Below are 13,899 nucleotides of genomic sequence, written 5' to 3' on the forward strand. Positions count from 1 at the left end.
ACCACCCAGGTGGCTACAGTGGAAGGGCTTGATAAGTGTTGGTGAGAGCAGGGAGCACCTGGAGTCCTTTCCTTGACGAGAAGAGTAGGAATGGGCACCCGTCTTAGGAGAGCTGTTTGGCAGCATCTGCTGGAGCCAAACCTGTGCTGCCCGTGAGCCTGCGATTTGTCCCCCTCTGTCCAGGAGGCAGTGCAGGGACGCTCGTGGTGGCCTTACCGTAACTGCCAGGCCCTGGAAATAACCCAAATGTCCACCCTGTACGAGGGAAGCAGTCACTGCTGTCTGTGTGGACAGCAGACGGGTGTGGCGGCAGAAATCAACACACTTGGAGTGGACGAGGCTGTGAACGCAGAGTCTAGCTGGAGGAGTCAGACACAAGACGTGCCTGCATGTTGATTTCGTGCGTATGAGTTCATGAGGAGGCACCAGTGGTGTGTTGGGAGCTGTGTGGTGGGCATGGCCCCGCTGTGGTCCATATAGGACACTGGGGTTTGCGTTATGTTTTAAAACATAGGTTTAGAAAAGACAAAAGAATGTCTTTAATTTTATGCTTGGGAAATGGTCAGACAGCTATTGCCATGATCAATAATACTGATATTAGAAAAGGAGAGAGGTTTGAAGAAAGATAAAGAATGTTTATGAAGAAATTATTTTTAAAACGTCTGTTGTTCACAAAGGAGTTTATCCAGAGGGCCCCAAAGTCTATGGAAAGGCACTCAGTGTCTTTCTCGTTAGGATGCATGAAGTGTCCAGTTGCCGAGAATGCCACTGGGCTCCAGGTGGACTGGCGGAGCCTTGAGCTTGCCTAGGGCTTGTCCGTTGTGGGAGGCAGGGCTTGCTCTTTGTCAGGCGTGGGGCACTGGGGTGGGTGGCCATCAGAGGAACTCAGCCTGCCACTGTCTAAAGGTGTGTGGCTTTTGGGTGAGACCCCTGTGGGCCATTGGTACTCCTCAGCCTCGCCCCCTGTGGAGCACTGCAGTTCGACTCGGGGGAGGATATGTGCTCTGGACAGGGTCCCTGAGCTGCATCCCACCGACCAGCTCTCCGTATCCCTTTGAGGTTGATCCCTTGTCTGGACAAGAGAGTCATACCACTTTATCACCTTATGAAAGTTGCTTCTGATCACGTCGTTATTTTCCGTACTGATTTTTCATTTGAAGGGTCTAAGTAGTTTGTCTCATTTTTCAAAGACTGGGCATTGAGCACGTGTGGGAGCATTTAATGGCGTTCTCTGGGCCTTTCCAGCTGGTGCCAGGTCCTTCTGTGTGTGCTCAGGGTGCGCTGAAGAAGTGTTTCTTACAAAAGTTGGTTTCGTCAGCTTGTGCAGCTCCTCCCCTGTCAGCTGATGTGGTATCACTTCTTAGTCCCCACTGTGACTAGGACCAACTGGCGGGTCTCACCAGAGCTGGGGCCCCAGCTGTGAGACACCTCATGACGTCAGTGCCCCCGAAAAGGCAGTCTGCACTGCCAGGTGTGGCGTGAAGGTGCTGTCAATTGTGAGACACTCCTGTTTCAAAGACCCTGAAGTGCAGAGGAAAGCCCACCTTAGAACCCATCACGTACAGTGGATACTTCTGAATATCTGACAGTATAGTGTTTATTACATCCCCAAGCAACAGGCGTCCATTTTTACAAACATAATTACACCTAAAAAATTAATAGCAGTTCTCAAATACCATCAAATATCTACTTAATACTAGATTTCTATGTTGATACATGATCTGAAATGTGTTCCAGTGGTCATCTGAGGTCTTAGCTTCCCACCTTCATGATGTGTGCTCTTTAAACTGAGAGGTGACCAGTTTCCAAGCCTAGAGTACGTGCTGACAGCTCGCCTTGCAGGCATCTTTAATAAGCTTTTGAGTACATTGCTGAGATCACACGCCTGCCGAGGCCCTCCGTATCATCGGGAGTGTGAGCCACTGAGTCCTTTTGGGCACAGACAGCCCTTCCTCCTGTAGCTGAGCCACTGCCCTTGTTATTATACCCCTTTCTCTTCCCTGTGGTTTTGCAGAATCTGGGTGGCTGCCGGGAGGGGCTTCTCCGAGCGCCCTCCTCACTGCCCGCGCCTGTGCCCCCAGGTCTCCGTGCCGCCCGGTGCCCTGGACTGCTGGGTGTTCCTGAGCTGCCTGGAGGTGCTGCAGAGGATAGAAGGGTGCTGTGACCGGGCGCAGATAGACTCGAACATTGCCCACACCGTGGGCTTGTGGAGCTACGCCACGGAGAAGGTAGCTGCAGAGTGCAGAGGGAGCCTGTCTGGGCTGTGCCCCTGGGGTGGGGCTGGAGTTCGCTGTTGGGGAAGTGCTGCACACGTGGTCCCTCCTGTGGCTCTGGCTGCTTCAGGGGCGTCCAGTAGCAACATGGACGCGGTGGGTCCCTGCCAGTGTCTGACTCCAGTAGACACTGGAGTCAGACACTTGCTGCGCTCGTGCAAAAGGTGGACTCTGCACCAGGAATGAGGGTGGTGGAGACAAAGCAGGGTGAGCGTGAAACCTGTGCAGAAATCAGATGAGGACAGCGGTCCTGTGTGGGCAGCAGGAAAGTTTGGTGGCAATGCAGACAGAGTAGGGGACCTTGCAGCTTGGGAATGACCAGAGTCAGAGGCACTCCCAGGATGATTGTGTAGAAGGTTTGAGTTTGAAAGGATCATAGCAAGATGTATTTTTATATCTAGATAAAAATCTTTTGGGTAGGAAAGCTAAATTTCTTGCATTTAGATGGATGTTAACTTTAAATTTGTAAATTCTCTACTGGTTCTTATAGCAGATTAATTGATATTTGGGGTCTGTCTCAACAGCTGAAGTCCCTGGGCTATCTGTGTGGACTTGTGTCAGAAAAGGGACCTAACTCAGAGGACCTCAATAGGACCGTGGATCTTTTGGCGGGTTTGGGAGCCGAGCGGCCTGAGACAGGTACTTTTTGAAATGTACCCAAAAGCACCGAGAACGTGGGCTGTGCTTGTCATGTATAACTCAGATTCTGGCAATAGGACTACTCACCATTTGGGAAATTAGACTCGTTATTAGCTGACCAGATTAAGACACGGGATATTTTACCCTTTAATCACATAAAGAGATGTCAGAAATAGTTTAAGAAAGTATAAGCGTTCTTAAAACTGTGTCTGAGTTTCTGGTAGGCTTATATTGAGCTGGTCAGGAATTTGTACAGCCCTCATGAAGTTTAAATGCGCCAGTCTCCCCCAGTTACAGGTGATTTATTTTTCTGATAATATGGCCAGCCAAGTCCTTTTATGGAGTAAATTGCTCCTAGGTGATAGAGCACTTTGAAAGGAGCATAACTGATTCGTTTAGCATAATGATGAGTGTGAGTTAGCAGGGCTGTTGCTGACTGAAGCACACCTAGTGACCCAAGGGGACTCCCGCCGGCTCAGATCAGTTCCTCAGGGAAAGTGTGTGATGTGTGTGTTGCTCTGTTTCAACCTGAGACCACTTCACAGCATTCAGAAAGTAATTCAGTTCATTGTAGGATTTGTAATACATGCTTAACAACTTCTGGCCTCAGTTAAAGATAAAAGCATTGCACGAAGTGTTTAGACTATTTCATGAGTATATTAACTGGACAAGAACGTGAGTAGTAGTATGGTTTCAGCTGACATGGGTGTGTTGGTAGTTTTCTCAAGCATCAGACAAAGTCCTGTACCTGTGACATTTGAGGCTGAACATAACGTCATGACTGGATGTAATGAAGATGAGTAAGGATTCTTATTTCTTTCTGTTTAAGCCAACACAGCTCAGAGTCCTTATAAGAAACTCAAAGAAGCATTGTCATCAGTAGAAGCTTTTGAAAAGCACTACTTAGTAAGTATTTCAAGTGTTCCCTGTCCACTGGCGGCAGAGGGCCTGTCTCTGTGAGACTTTGCTACATTTGTAGCATTTTGGACTGGGAGTGAGCTGGTGTCTGGGACCTCCACCTTGCTGGCGGGTTAAGTTTCCTCAGTGCCCTAGGGAATTGTCAGTGCACCTGGAGTACTTGGGTCGGTATCCACAGTGCCGTAATCAGGCATAAAAGCATCCTTGGGTATTTACTGTTCTGTTCCCCATGGGATTGCTCATTCAGTAGAGCAGAAATTGTAAGAAAGGCTAGTGAAGGATTTTCTGTACACAGAGGAACAGTTTGAACCTGAACAGGGCTTGTTGTACTTGATTTTAAAGGACTTAAATTTGGGCGTCTTAGAAAGCAGTGCAGTAGAAGTCCAGTGGACCACCTGCGTTCCCAAGTCACGGTTAATTGGAGAGCATCTGACAGTTGCCTCTGTTACTCAGAGAGTGAAAAAACGCTAAAAATGTTACCTGCATGTGGAAAATACACCAAAAAAATTATTCTATGCCTGCTGAGTTTATGTTTCTTTCATTATTATGCTTCATACTTTATATACAAGTTGATGACTTTGTATAAATCACTGTTTTGTAAAAACTCAAATAACACAAAAAGATCCAGAGTAAAAAAATGTTACATTAATAAAGAAGTCTTTTGCTTCAGCTTTGGGTAAATGAATGTCGGGTCTGTATAGCATTAAATTTGAAGTACAGAGTTACTTGGTCTTTGCTTTTCCGCAGGACTTGTCCCATGCCACCATCGAAATGTTCACGAGTATCGGAAGGATTCGATCTGCTAAGCTTGTTGGAAAGGATCTGGCAGAGTTTTACATGTAATTGATTTTGAACTTTTCTCTGAATTTCAGACATCTCCCAAGTGTAGTAAGAGGTTTGTTATGTAGGAGTTAATATGAAGTGTACCTAACTTTGTAGAATGAAAATATAAACTGTTAACCAACCATCATCATTTTTTTAGATAATTCCTTCTGAATACCAGAGATTATTAACGATAGTAATTGTTACTAATCTTTGTGTTTCTTTAATTAATTTGGTGAACTTTTACATAAATGTTGCACGTATGTAGATAATGTGTGCCCTGTTGTATGCAGCATATGGTGTGTGTTCTACACCATTTTCCCTGGTTGCTCGTGAGTGTCCCCGTGAGGTCAGTGGTGTGGAGTACATGCATGTGTCGCCTCCACGAGAGAGGCTGAGTTGTGAGTGCCCGAGAGCCGGAGTGTACAGAGATGGTGAATGTTTCTAATCTGGCTCCAGCTTCCAAGTTGGATTCCAGAGAAAAGACTCAAAACCTGGTATATTTCATATGGATTTGGTAAATAGCCTATCAAAGAAAAGAACCCTGGCTGGCAATGCAGCTGCTAATTCAAAGCACTGGAAAAGATACAAGTTATGAGGGAAAAGATGGTTGTTTTCTCAAAAAAAATATGTGTTTGAAGTGGTATCTGGATATATACAGTTTGTCATTTTGTTAGATGAAACAGGAAACAGTAATTTATTGTAACTGGTTGAGTAGGCAGGGAAGGGATTAGTAGATCATCTAAGGGAATGTCCTGATGTTTTAGGTGTGGTTGGAGCAGCCAGCAGTCAGAGCTGAGGTGGGGTCTCTTGAGTCTCCATCTGGTGTACTGAGGAATGAGATTATTGGTTACTGGAACAAAGAAGCCGTGTCCTCAGATGCTATGAGCTCAGCCCCCTAAGGCTGGCACTGCGGTGGGGTGACGCTGGCCTGCTAACAGGAGACTTGGGTTCTGGTTCTGGTGTCACCATGGACTAGCCAGCTGGGTGACCCTCAGCCTGCATCTCTACGGGCTGGGTGGCAGTGGTCTCGCATCCTGCACTACAGTGTACAAATCATTGGCTGGAGATACTAACTGAAGAAGTATGGAAGGTTCTGGCCCCTTCAAATGACAGGATGAGAGAGGACCAGAAAAGTCTAGAAAAACTGGCATTTGAAATTTGAGAATTTGGAAACTCTTACTGTTTCAGAGTAAGGTCCTGAGGACTAGGATGTTTTCCCAAGATGCCAGGAGAGCAGATGCTTGTTCATTGTTGGCCTTTATCCTGCAAGATCAGCAGTCCCAAGCCCTCTGGGAAAGGCCAGGGCATCCGTGTTGTCACTGAAGCTTGGGCAAGCTTCATTAATCATATTTTAAACTTTGGTTTGTTCTGAATATCTTGAGGTTTAAATTGGGCCTGGGAAGATGTTCTTTTATGTGATATGTGTTGCTATTTAAATCCTTCACGAAGTGAAGTGAAGTCGCTCAGTCGTGTCCGACTCTTTGCAACCCTCATGGACTGTAGCCTGCCAGGCTTCTCTGTCCATGGGATTTTCCAGGCAAGAGTACTGGAGTGGGTTGCCATTTTCTTCTCCAGGGGATCTTCCCGACCCAGGGATCGAACCCAGGTCTCCCACATTGCAGGCAGATGCTTTGCCCTCTGCTCAGGGCATTGGCCTGCGTTTTGGAGTTAGCCCAAGCTCCCATTGGTTGGTCCATGGAAACCACTCTGTTTTGGTCTGTCTTCAGGAGCTAGGGTGGCTTCAAGCCCAGGTTTCTAGCTTCCTCCATACCTGCTTCTGTGCTGGTGTGCACATCCATCCCCTTTCTTCATGCTTGGCGGCCTCACAGCAGCTTGAAGTCATAAGCGATGGCCTCACACTCTTATCCAGAGACTGAACTCTGAAGGCCCTTCAGCTAGTGTAGGATGCTGGACAAACAGCATGCATGGGGTTACCAGCCTGGCATGTTTCTCGGGTCTGGTTATGTGTTCCTGATTTTGTGTTCTTTCTCACCTTGGGGGCTGGGTTGGGGGCAGTGGTCAGGAGGACTCTGGATGGCACCAGTGTCATGGTGTCGCCGAGATCACCAAGGGTGGGGAGCAAGCCATGAAAGGTCTGAGTTTGTTGATTATCGTGACCCATTATGAAAGCTTCTGTTTGTTGATTTGCAAGGAGGAAGAAGTCTCCTCAGAAGGCAGAGATGTATCTTCAAGGAGCCTTGAAAAATTACCTGGCTGAGGGCTGGGCGCTGCCAATCACACACACAAGGAAGCAGCTTGCCGAATGTCAGAAACGCCTTGGACAGATTGAGAAGTATCCTTTAAGTCGAGTACATTCATGGAATAGGATAATTGCTGTCTGTCCATATAGCAGCAGGGCCCACAGTCGCATGTCCGTAGGTGCCTGGATATTAGGAGAGGGAAGCCTGCCTTGACATGTGCCCCTGTTGGGTAGAAGCTGGTCACGTGTCTGCCTGTCTGACTTGTGCGCGAGTCCCTAGGACCCTGGAGGAAGGGGCGCACCTGCCGGCTGCACCCCCTGGGACTGGGGGCTGTGTGTGCAGCGCCCCACCACGTGGTCCTCTCCAGCCCCTTGACTCTGCACTCAGCTACCTTCAGACCAGCAGCCTCCTGGCCAGCGACCAGCACCTGACCACGGACGAGCGGGAGTACTTCTGCAGAGAGATCCTCAGCTTTGCCAGCCAGCAGACGGACAGCCCAGGTGAGACGCATTTCTGAAACTTTGTTACAGGGACATCCCTGGTGGTCCAGTGGGTAAGACTTCACCTTCCCGTGCAGGGTCTTTGGGTTCAGCCTTGATATGGGAAGTAGGATCTCACATGGCACTCGGTCAGAAAACCCAAACCTTAAAACAAGCAATGTTGGGACTTCCTGGTGGTCCAGTGGCTAAGACTCCCTGCTCCCAATGCTGGGGCCCTGAGTTCAACCCCTGGTCAGGGACCTAGGTCCCACATGCCACACCTAAGAGTTTGAATGCTGCAATGAAGACGTGACACAGCCAAATAAATAAATACATTAAAAAAAAAAAACAAAAAAACAAGCAATGTTGTAACAAATTCAATAAAGGCTTAAAAAACTTCATTGTGAAAAATGTCAAATACCCTAGAAAAGTAAAAAGAATAACACTGTGTATAATAGGTGACGTATGCTGACCGCCTGGATTCCGCAGCTGCTAACATTTTGCTGCGTAGCACCCTTGTGTCTGTCTGCCTACTTTTTGCTTTGTGCTGAACTTCAGAGCTGCTCCAGACCACAAGGGCCACTCCACCTTGGGACAGTGTCGCATCTTCTGAAAACAAGAGTGGTCTCCGAAACTCCTTGCCCACAGAAGGACAATGTTCTGGCTCGGGCTTCCAACTTGGCCCTCTTCAGGTCTCCCTCATTGTCTCAAACAGTGTTTTTATGATTATTTTTTTTTTTATGATTATTTTATATTAAAAATCACTGGCCTGTACTAGTCCAATCAGGGATCACATACTGCATCTGATTGTTACGTCTCAGTTCTCCTTTACCATCTTCCCATCTTTTTTTCCAGACACTGACCTTTTAAAATATAGGTTTTATTGAGATAGAATTCACATATCGTGTCATGCCCCGTTTGCAGCGTGTAGCCTAGTGGTTTTAGTCTAGTCACAGGTATGTGCAGCCATCACCACCGTGAAGTTTAGAACACTTTTCCCTCAAAAGCAGCCCGTCCCATACTCATTTCCTCCCAACCTTCTCCCACCCCCACCTTCTCTCACACCCCCATCCCGCCAAGTCCCTGGGAGTCAGTAGCCTGCCTTCCGTCTGAGGATACGTGTTATGGGTATTTCACGTAGATGGAATCATGCAGTGTGTAGTTTCTTGTGACCAGTTTATTTCACACAGCACATCTCAGGATTCGCCTGTGTTGTAGCGTGTGCCAGCGTTTCATTCCCTTTCGTGGCTGAATAGTATTCCATTGGATCGGTGGACCACACTTATCCCCTCAGCAGCTGCAGGTTGTAAGACACTGACTTCTGAAAGGCATAGAGCCAGGTGTCTCATAGACCAGCTCACCTTTGGAGGTTTGTTGTTTCCTTGTGGGCGTGTCCAGCAGGAGAGTAGATCTGAAAGACTTTGCTTCTGAGTGTTCTAGCAAATATACTTTATACACATCGCTGTGTGGTAAGATTAGGTTTATGGTAATACTTGGCTTCTCACATTCAGTTCATCAAGATGAGGGTTTATTTTAAACAGTCACTGTCTCCATCAGTGTGTCTTGGCGGCCATGACAAAGTGCTGCAGACTGAGTGAGTGGCTTCTGGAGGCTGACCGCCCAGGGCCACATGCCCTCGTGGCCGGCTCCTGATGAGGCCTCCTCTCTTCCTGACTTGTCCTTTCATGACCAGGGGCGCAGGAGGAGAGACGAGACAGGAGAGAGAGGGGTAGATTCAGAGACAGACAGGGCTCTCTGGTGCATCCTTCTGTCAGGGCATGACCATCCCTGACCTCACCCAACCCTAATAACTTCCCCCGGGGAGCCACTTCCAGTCACCGTCACCCTGCGGGGATCACATGCTGTCCACAGCTGTTGCTGACTGCTGGGTGCGCACCCCTCACACACAGCCATCTGGAGGGGCTCTCAGGGCCAGTGTGGCATTGGTTTGTGCATTAGTTTCTTCAGGGTGCCCAGACTGGCATCACAGGGCTGTGTGCCACGTCTGCTGTGTGTGAGACCATGGACTTCCACTTTTCCACCGTTCCGTGGCCTCTCCGTGAAGAAACTCTACTGTGCTTGTCCCTGTTTTCTTGTGGTTTCATACCGTCGATCTCAGCACAGCCTCCAGTTACTGGGTATTTATAAATACCTCCTGGTCAGTCCAGCGGCCTGGTGGGTTCTCTCGACGCACAGTGCTGGTGGAGGGTGCAGTGGATTTGCTCCTTTGGTGCCCTAGGGCTGGGACTTGCTGCCCTCCTGACTCCCTGCATCCTTGGCTGAGCCCCCAGGGTGGCACACACCTGGGCTTATTTATTGCCAGATGTAGGGGGGAACTCAGGCGTTTTCACTAGAGAACTTCTTGTGTGAGTGGGAGGGTGGTGGACTTCCTGAAACAGCTCTAGGAGTTGGACTTAAAAATCTCATTTTGAAATTGAGGAGTTAGTTGATCTGTATTTACCTTGGGTTTGCCAAAACGGGAGTTAGAGACCTTAAATTTCTTCAGGTTTTATGATTTCCAGGAGGTATCTGGGCATGTGCTCCTGTTCTGCTTTTTACAAAGTAACTGCTTTTGACAGAGTAACTCCTTTTGGTGTGTGAAGATGGCGTGGGGTTGGGAGGGTCCAAACTGTCTCTGTCACTCGTCACTGCTTCTGGCCGGCGTGACTCTGAGCCTCTGACAGTGTGCCTGGGGAGTGAAATGTGTTCTGTGCGTCCACAGGTCACAGGGTCGCCCTCCCCATGCACTCCTTCGCACAGCTGCGCGATCTCCGCTTCACCCCTGCCAACGCCGTGGTCCACGTGGGTGGCGTCCTGTCTGTGGAGATAACTGTGTGCAGTCAGATGCCTGTTCCCATCCACGTGGAGCAGATCGCCATCCACGTCCACTTCAGCATAGAGAAGAACAGTTACCGGAAGACCGCCGAGTGGCTCACCAAGCACAAGACGGCCAACGGGGTTGTTAACTTCCCGGCGGAGGCCTCACCCTTTCCCACATCCCAGAGCAGCCTCCCCGCGCTGGAGCTGTACGAGATGTTTGAGAGGAGTCCTTCCGACAACTCCTTGAACACCACAGGGATCATATGCAAGAACGTCCACATGCTCCTGCGGAGGCAGGAGAGCGGCACGTCTCTGGAGGCGTCCTCGGGCCTGGCTCTGGAGGACGGGGCCCATGTGCTGAGGTGTGCCGGCGTGACCCTGCAGCCGGGGCCCAACACCATCGTGTTCAGGACGCAGGTATGTGCCGAGCAGGAGCTGGCTTTGGGGCGGTCAGAACGGTGGTGCTTGCAAGCACCGTCTGGAGAAGCTGAGAGTCCAGTGGTGGCCTCTGCTCCATTAGCCTGGCTCTGGTTTATCCTTATAGAAAAATAGATTGGTGTTTTGAAAAAAATCTATACTTGCATAGTTGTAAGGCAGTCGATAAGTTGTGGATAAAGTTCTCAACGTAGATAATTATTTGTGTTCTCACTGGATTTAGACTTTTCCCCTTTGTATTTGTTAAAATGAGGATGTTTCAAAGAGGCAGCACTTTCACGTTAAACGTTCTTTTCCTTCTGTGGCGGCTCAGATGGATGTCAGAACAGTCTCTTCCGTCCGCTCGATATAAATCTCCCCCCGCCCCCCCAGCCAGCACAGCATGTTCCGTTGGTTCCTCTGAGCCTGCACAGAGGCTGGGTCGGTGGAAAGTACCGCTGTTCGCCACTCGCGTTTTCAGTCTAGTCCTGGAGCAAGTCTTAAATTTCATGCTCCGTGTCTCCATTGACTACCTTTTCCAGAAGAGAATGCCACAGATAAAGCTTGTTAAATTGAGAAAGCACTGTTAGAAGCGTCAAGTCAAACTTAACCACCAGTTACTCACCCAGACCTCAACTAAGAGATTCTGAGGGATCTTTGGAAGAGCCCGAACGTAGACGTGTTAGCACAGAGCAGCAGGATAAAGAGGGTGAGAAGAGGGACCGCTATGGCCCAGCCTTCCCTTGAGAAGCTCGTTGTCACAAGTGGGGACGACTGTGCCAACGCTTGTCTTACCCGTAGGCCAGGGAGCCGGGAACGTACACGCTGCGGCAGTTGTGCGCCTCGCTGGGCCCAGTGTGGTTTGTGCTTCCTCACATCTACCCGCTGGTGCAGTACGACGTGTACTCGCAGGAGCCGCAGCTGCTTGTGGAACCACTGGCCGGTGAGGGGGCCTGGGTGGGTGGGGCGCCGTGCGGATGGATGTCTGAGGGCCCGGGGCGGGCGGGGCCGGGGCGGGCAAGGCGCTGTGCAGATGTCAGGGCTGCGCTTTGCTCCTTTACTGGAGGGAGTCACATAGGAGGAGGCTTTCTCCTGCATCACATTCCAGTCCTCTGTGACCGTGTCCTCTCTAGGTGACACTGTTGGGAGCATTGTGGAGATTTTGCCTGGGAACTGTGGCTCTTTTGTTCATCTGAATACTTGCTTCTCTGTAATTGCTGCTTTCATGTTTACTGAACATTCTGTATCTAAAAATATGAAAAATAAGGGAAAAGTTGGCTAAATCAGCTGATGTCTGCTGCATGGAATTTAATCAGTAAATATTATAGTTTCCTGCTTAGAATTCCAAAGGCTAAATGCTAGATTTAGTTATGATCTATACTGTGATCAAAAGTCTTTTCATTGAAAGTGTTGATTAATCTTGACCCCTGGGCGTGGCATTTGAGAGTTCAGTGCTGCTGTCCTTTTTGTTACGTTCTCAAATTAGGAGGGCTTGGCATAAACGAATTATTGAAGACAACATGGCTCTTCAGTAAAACACTAACAATCAAGTGTCTCAGTTAATAGCTGGGAGCAGTGTATTTATTTGCTCATTTCTTCCATTTGTGGAAAAAAATCAAGGAAACCTTTTTTGCTGTTTAATCTGTTCAAACTCCCCATTTTTACACTGTTAAACTACTCCCTTGACTTCCTGGAAAGGCCCTCAGATGTGGAGCACAGAGTCTCACAAATGATTCTTCGTCAGAGAACCTTTTGTGAGGAAGGCTGGGCCGTGTGGCTGGGAGGTGCTGGCTTGCGCCTCTGCCCTCCTCTGGGCCCCACTCCCTCACCACCTCTCACCTCCCCCTCCCTGCTTCTTGTCAGCTGTTCGTCCTCCTTGTGTCTTATCTGTTGCTTCTTCCTTCGGCCTTCCCTGGAGCCGATTCTCAGAAACCTCAGCCCATTCCCTCCCCTCCATTTCCATCCAGGAGAAAATGTAGCTGTATCTTCTGCCAAGCTGTTTCTGAACCAAAGATCTGGAGGAGGCCTGACCTGAAAAAAGCCAGAGGAAAATCTGAATAGCAGCAGCACATGCGATTTCACTAGTTTTTTTCTTTAGTGTCGTTATTATCTGATTCTCTCTTAGTAACTGACAAGCAGGTACATTGTGAGAACCTCATAGATGTGGTTGCCACCATGACCCCTAGCTTTCTGAACCGAGGTGGTGATGAGGTTCCCCCAGGCTCACAGATTATTCTAGGCAAGGGCCCCTCAGCTCTGCAGTCTGTGTAATTGAGATGAGAAGTGAGGGTGGACAGGTGGACACTGAGTGAATGGATGGAGTATTTAGAGTGAACAGATCTTTTCTAGAAGAGAAAACACACTCTTCTAACTTACAGTAGGCCTTCCATTGGTCCTCTTGGTTGATAGCAATGCTAATTGCAGTCTTTTTCCCTTTAGATAGCCTTTTGGCTGGTATTCCTCAGAAGGTCAAGTTCACTGTCACTACTGGCCATTATACAGTAAAAAATGGAGACAGCCTACAGCTCAGCAACGTAGACGCTATGCTTATCCTGTGTCCTGAGGAGAACAGAGCCGTGATCTACTCTAACACAAGAGGTAAGGGGCACTCACGGGTGAAGGCAGGCCTTTGGCCTTGGTGTGCACCATCAGGCTCTAAGGCTCTGTCATCCACGCATCCTCAGGTGGCATCCAAGCACCTGTCTCCTTGTAGCTCTCTGCTGGCAGCGTTCTGCCTGTAGGTGGACAGTAACCCTGCCCCAGACATGGCGTGGCATCTGAGGGGATAGACATAGAACTGTGCAGCGCCCTGCGGCCAGGCGGTGTGGACCTTGCTACAAGTCTGTGATGCAGCATTACCTCCTGGCTCGTGCTCCCTGGCAATGCCTTGGTGGCCTCCAGCCTCCTTCCACCCCCCTCAACTTGCATCTGCAAAAAGCAAAAGCAAATCAACCTATGAAGGCACTGGTTGGAAGCCCTAAAAAAATCCCATCTCCCGCAGTCCCCAGCCTTGAGGTTGGAGACGGAAGGATTCAGCACTCTTCCTGAGTGGGGATTGGTCTGGTGGTGGGATGGGGTGGGGCCACCTCAAGCTGGGACACAGGCCATCTCAGGTGGGCTGTGAGGAAGTGTCTCTTTTCTGTCTTCAGACGGAGCAGAGTGACAGTTCTCTGAGCCCAGCTCTACCAGACAGCTCTCATGCAGTGCTGCTTTGTCTCACAGGATTCTGTTCCTGATTTTCCTGTCTCTCTTCCTCTGTAATCCTTCCTGGTTACACCCTTGCACGTGTGTACACACAGCAGGAGCTGGGCTGGAACTTCACTACAGGGC

At 49.1% G+C, this 13,899-nt stretch overlaps 1 protein-coding gene across 3 annotated transcripts in view; it reads left to right on the forward strand.

The window, feature by feature from the left end:
• TRAPPC10 (trafficking protein particle complex subunit 10) overlaps nucleotides 1–13,899 on the forward strand; it is a 75,881-nt gene that overhangs the window by 43,261 nt on the left and 18,721 nt on the right. For all 3 annotated transcript variants that reach the window (XM_070795636.1, XM_070795637.1, XM_019963528.2), the window contains exons 8-16: nucleotides 2,082–2,228; nucleotides 2,798–2,912; nucleotides 3,742–3,818; nucleotides 4,578–4,669; nucleotides 6,808–6,948; nucleotides 7,244–7,356; nucleotides 10,058–10,572; nucleotides 11,371–11,512; nucleotides 13,009–13,167. In XM_070795636.1, coding sequence (XP_070651737.1) covers nucleotides 2,082–2,228; nucleotides 2,798–2,912; nucleotides 3,742–3,818; nucleotides 4,578–4,669; nucleotides 6,808–6,948; nucleotides 7,244–7,356; nucleotides 10,058–10,572; nucleotides 11,371–11,512; nucleotides 13,009–13,167 — 1,501 coding nt within the window. The remainder of the gene's footprint in view (nucleotides 1–2,081; nucleotides 2,229–2,797; nucleotides 2,913–3,741; nucleotides 3,819–4,577; nucleotides 4,670–6,807; nucleotides 6,949–7,243; nucleotides 7,357–10,057; nucleotides 10,573–11,370; nucleotides 11,513–13,008; nucleotides 13,168–13,899) is intronic.

Source organism: Bos indicus, chromosome 1 (assembly GCF_029378745.1).
Source record: "Bos indicus isolate NIAB-ARS_2022 breed Sahiwal x Tharparkar chromosome 1, NIAB-ARS_B.indTharparkar_mat_pri_1.0, whole genome shotgun sequence".
Taxonomy (NCBI): Eukaryota; Metazoa; Chordata; class Mammalia; order Artiodactyla; family Bovidae; genus Bos; species Bos indicus.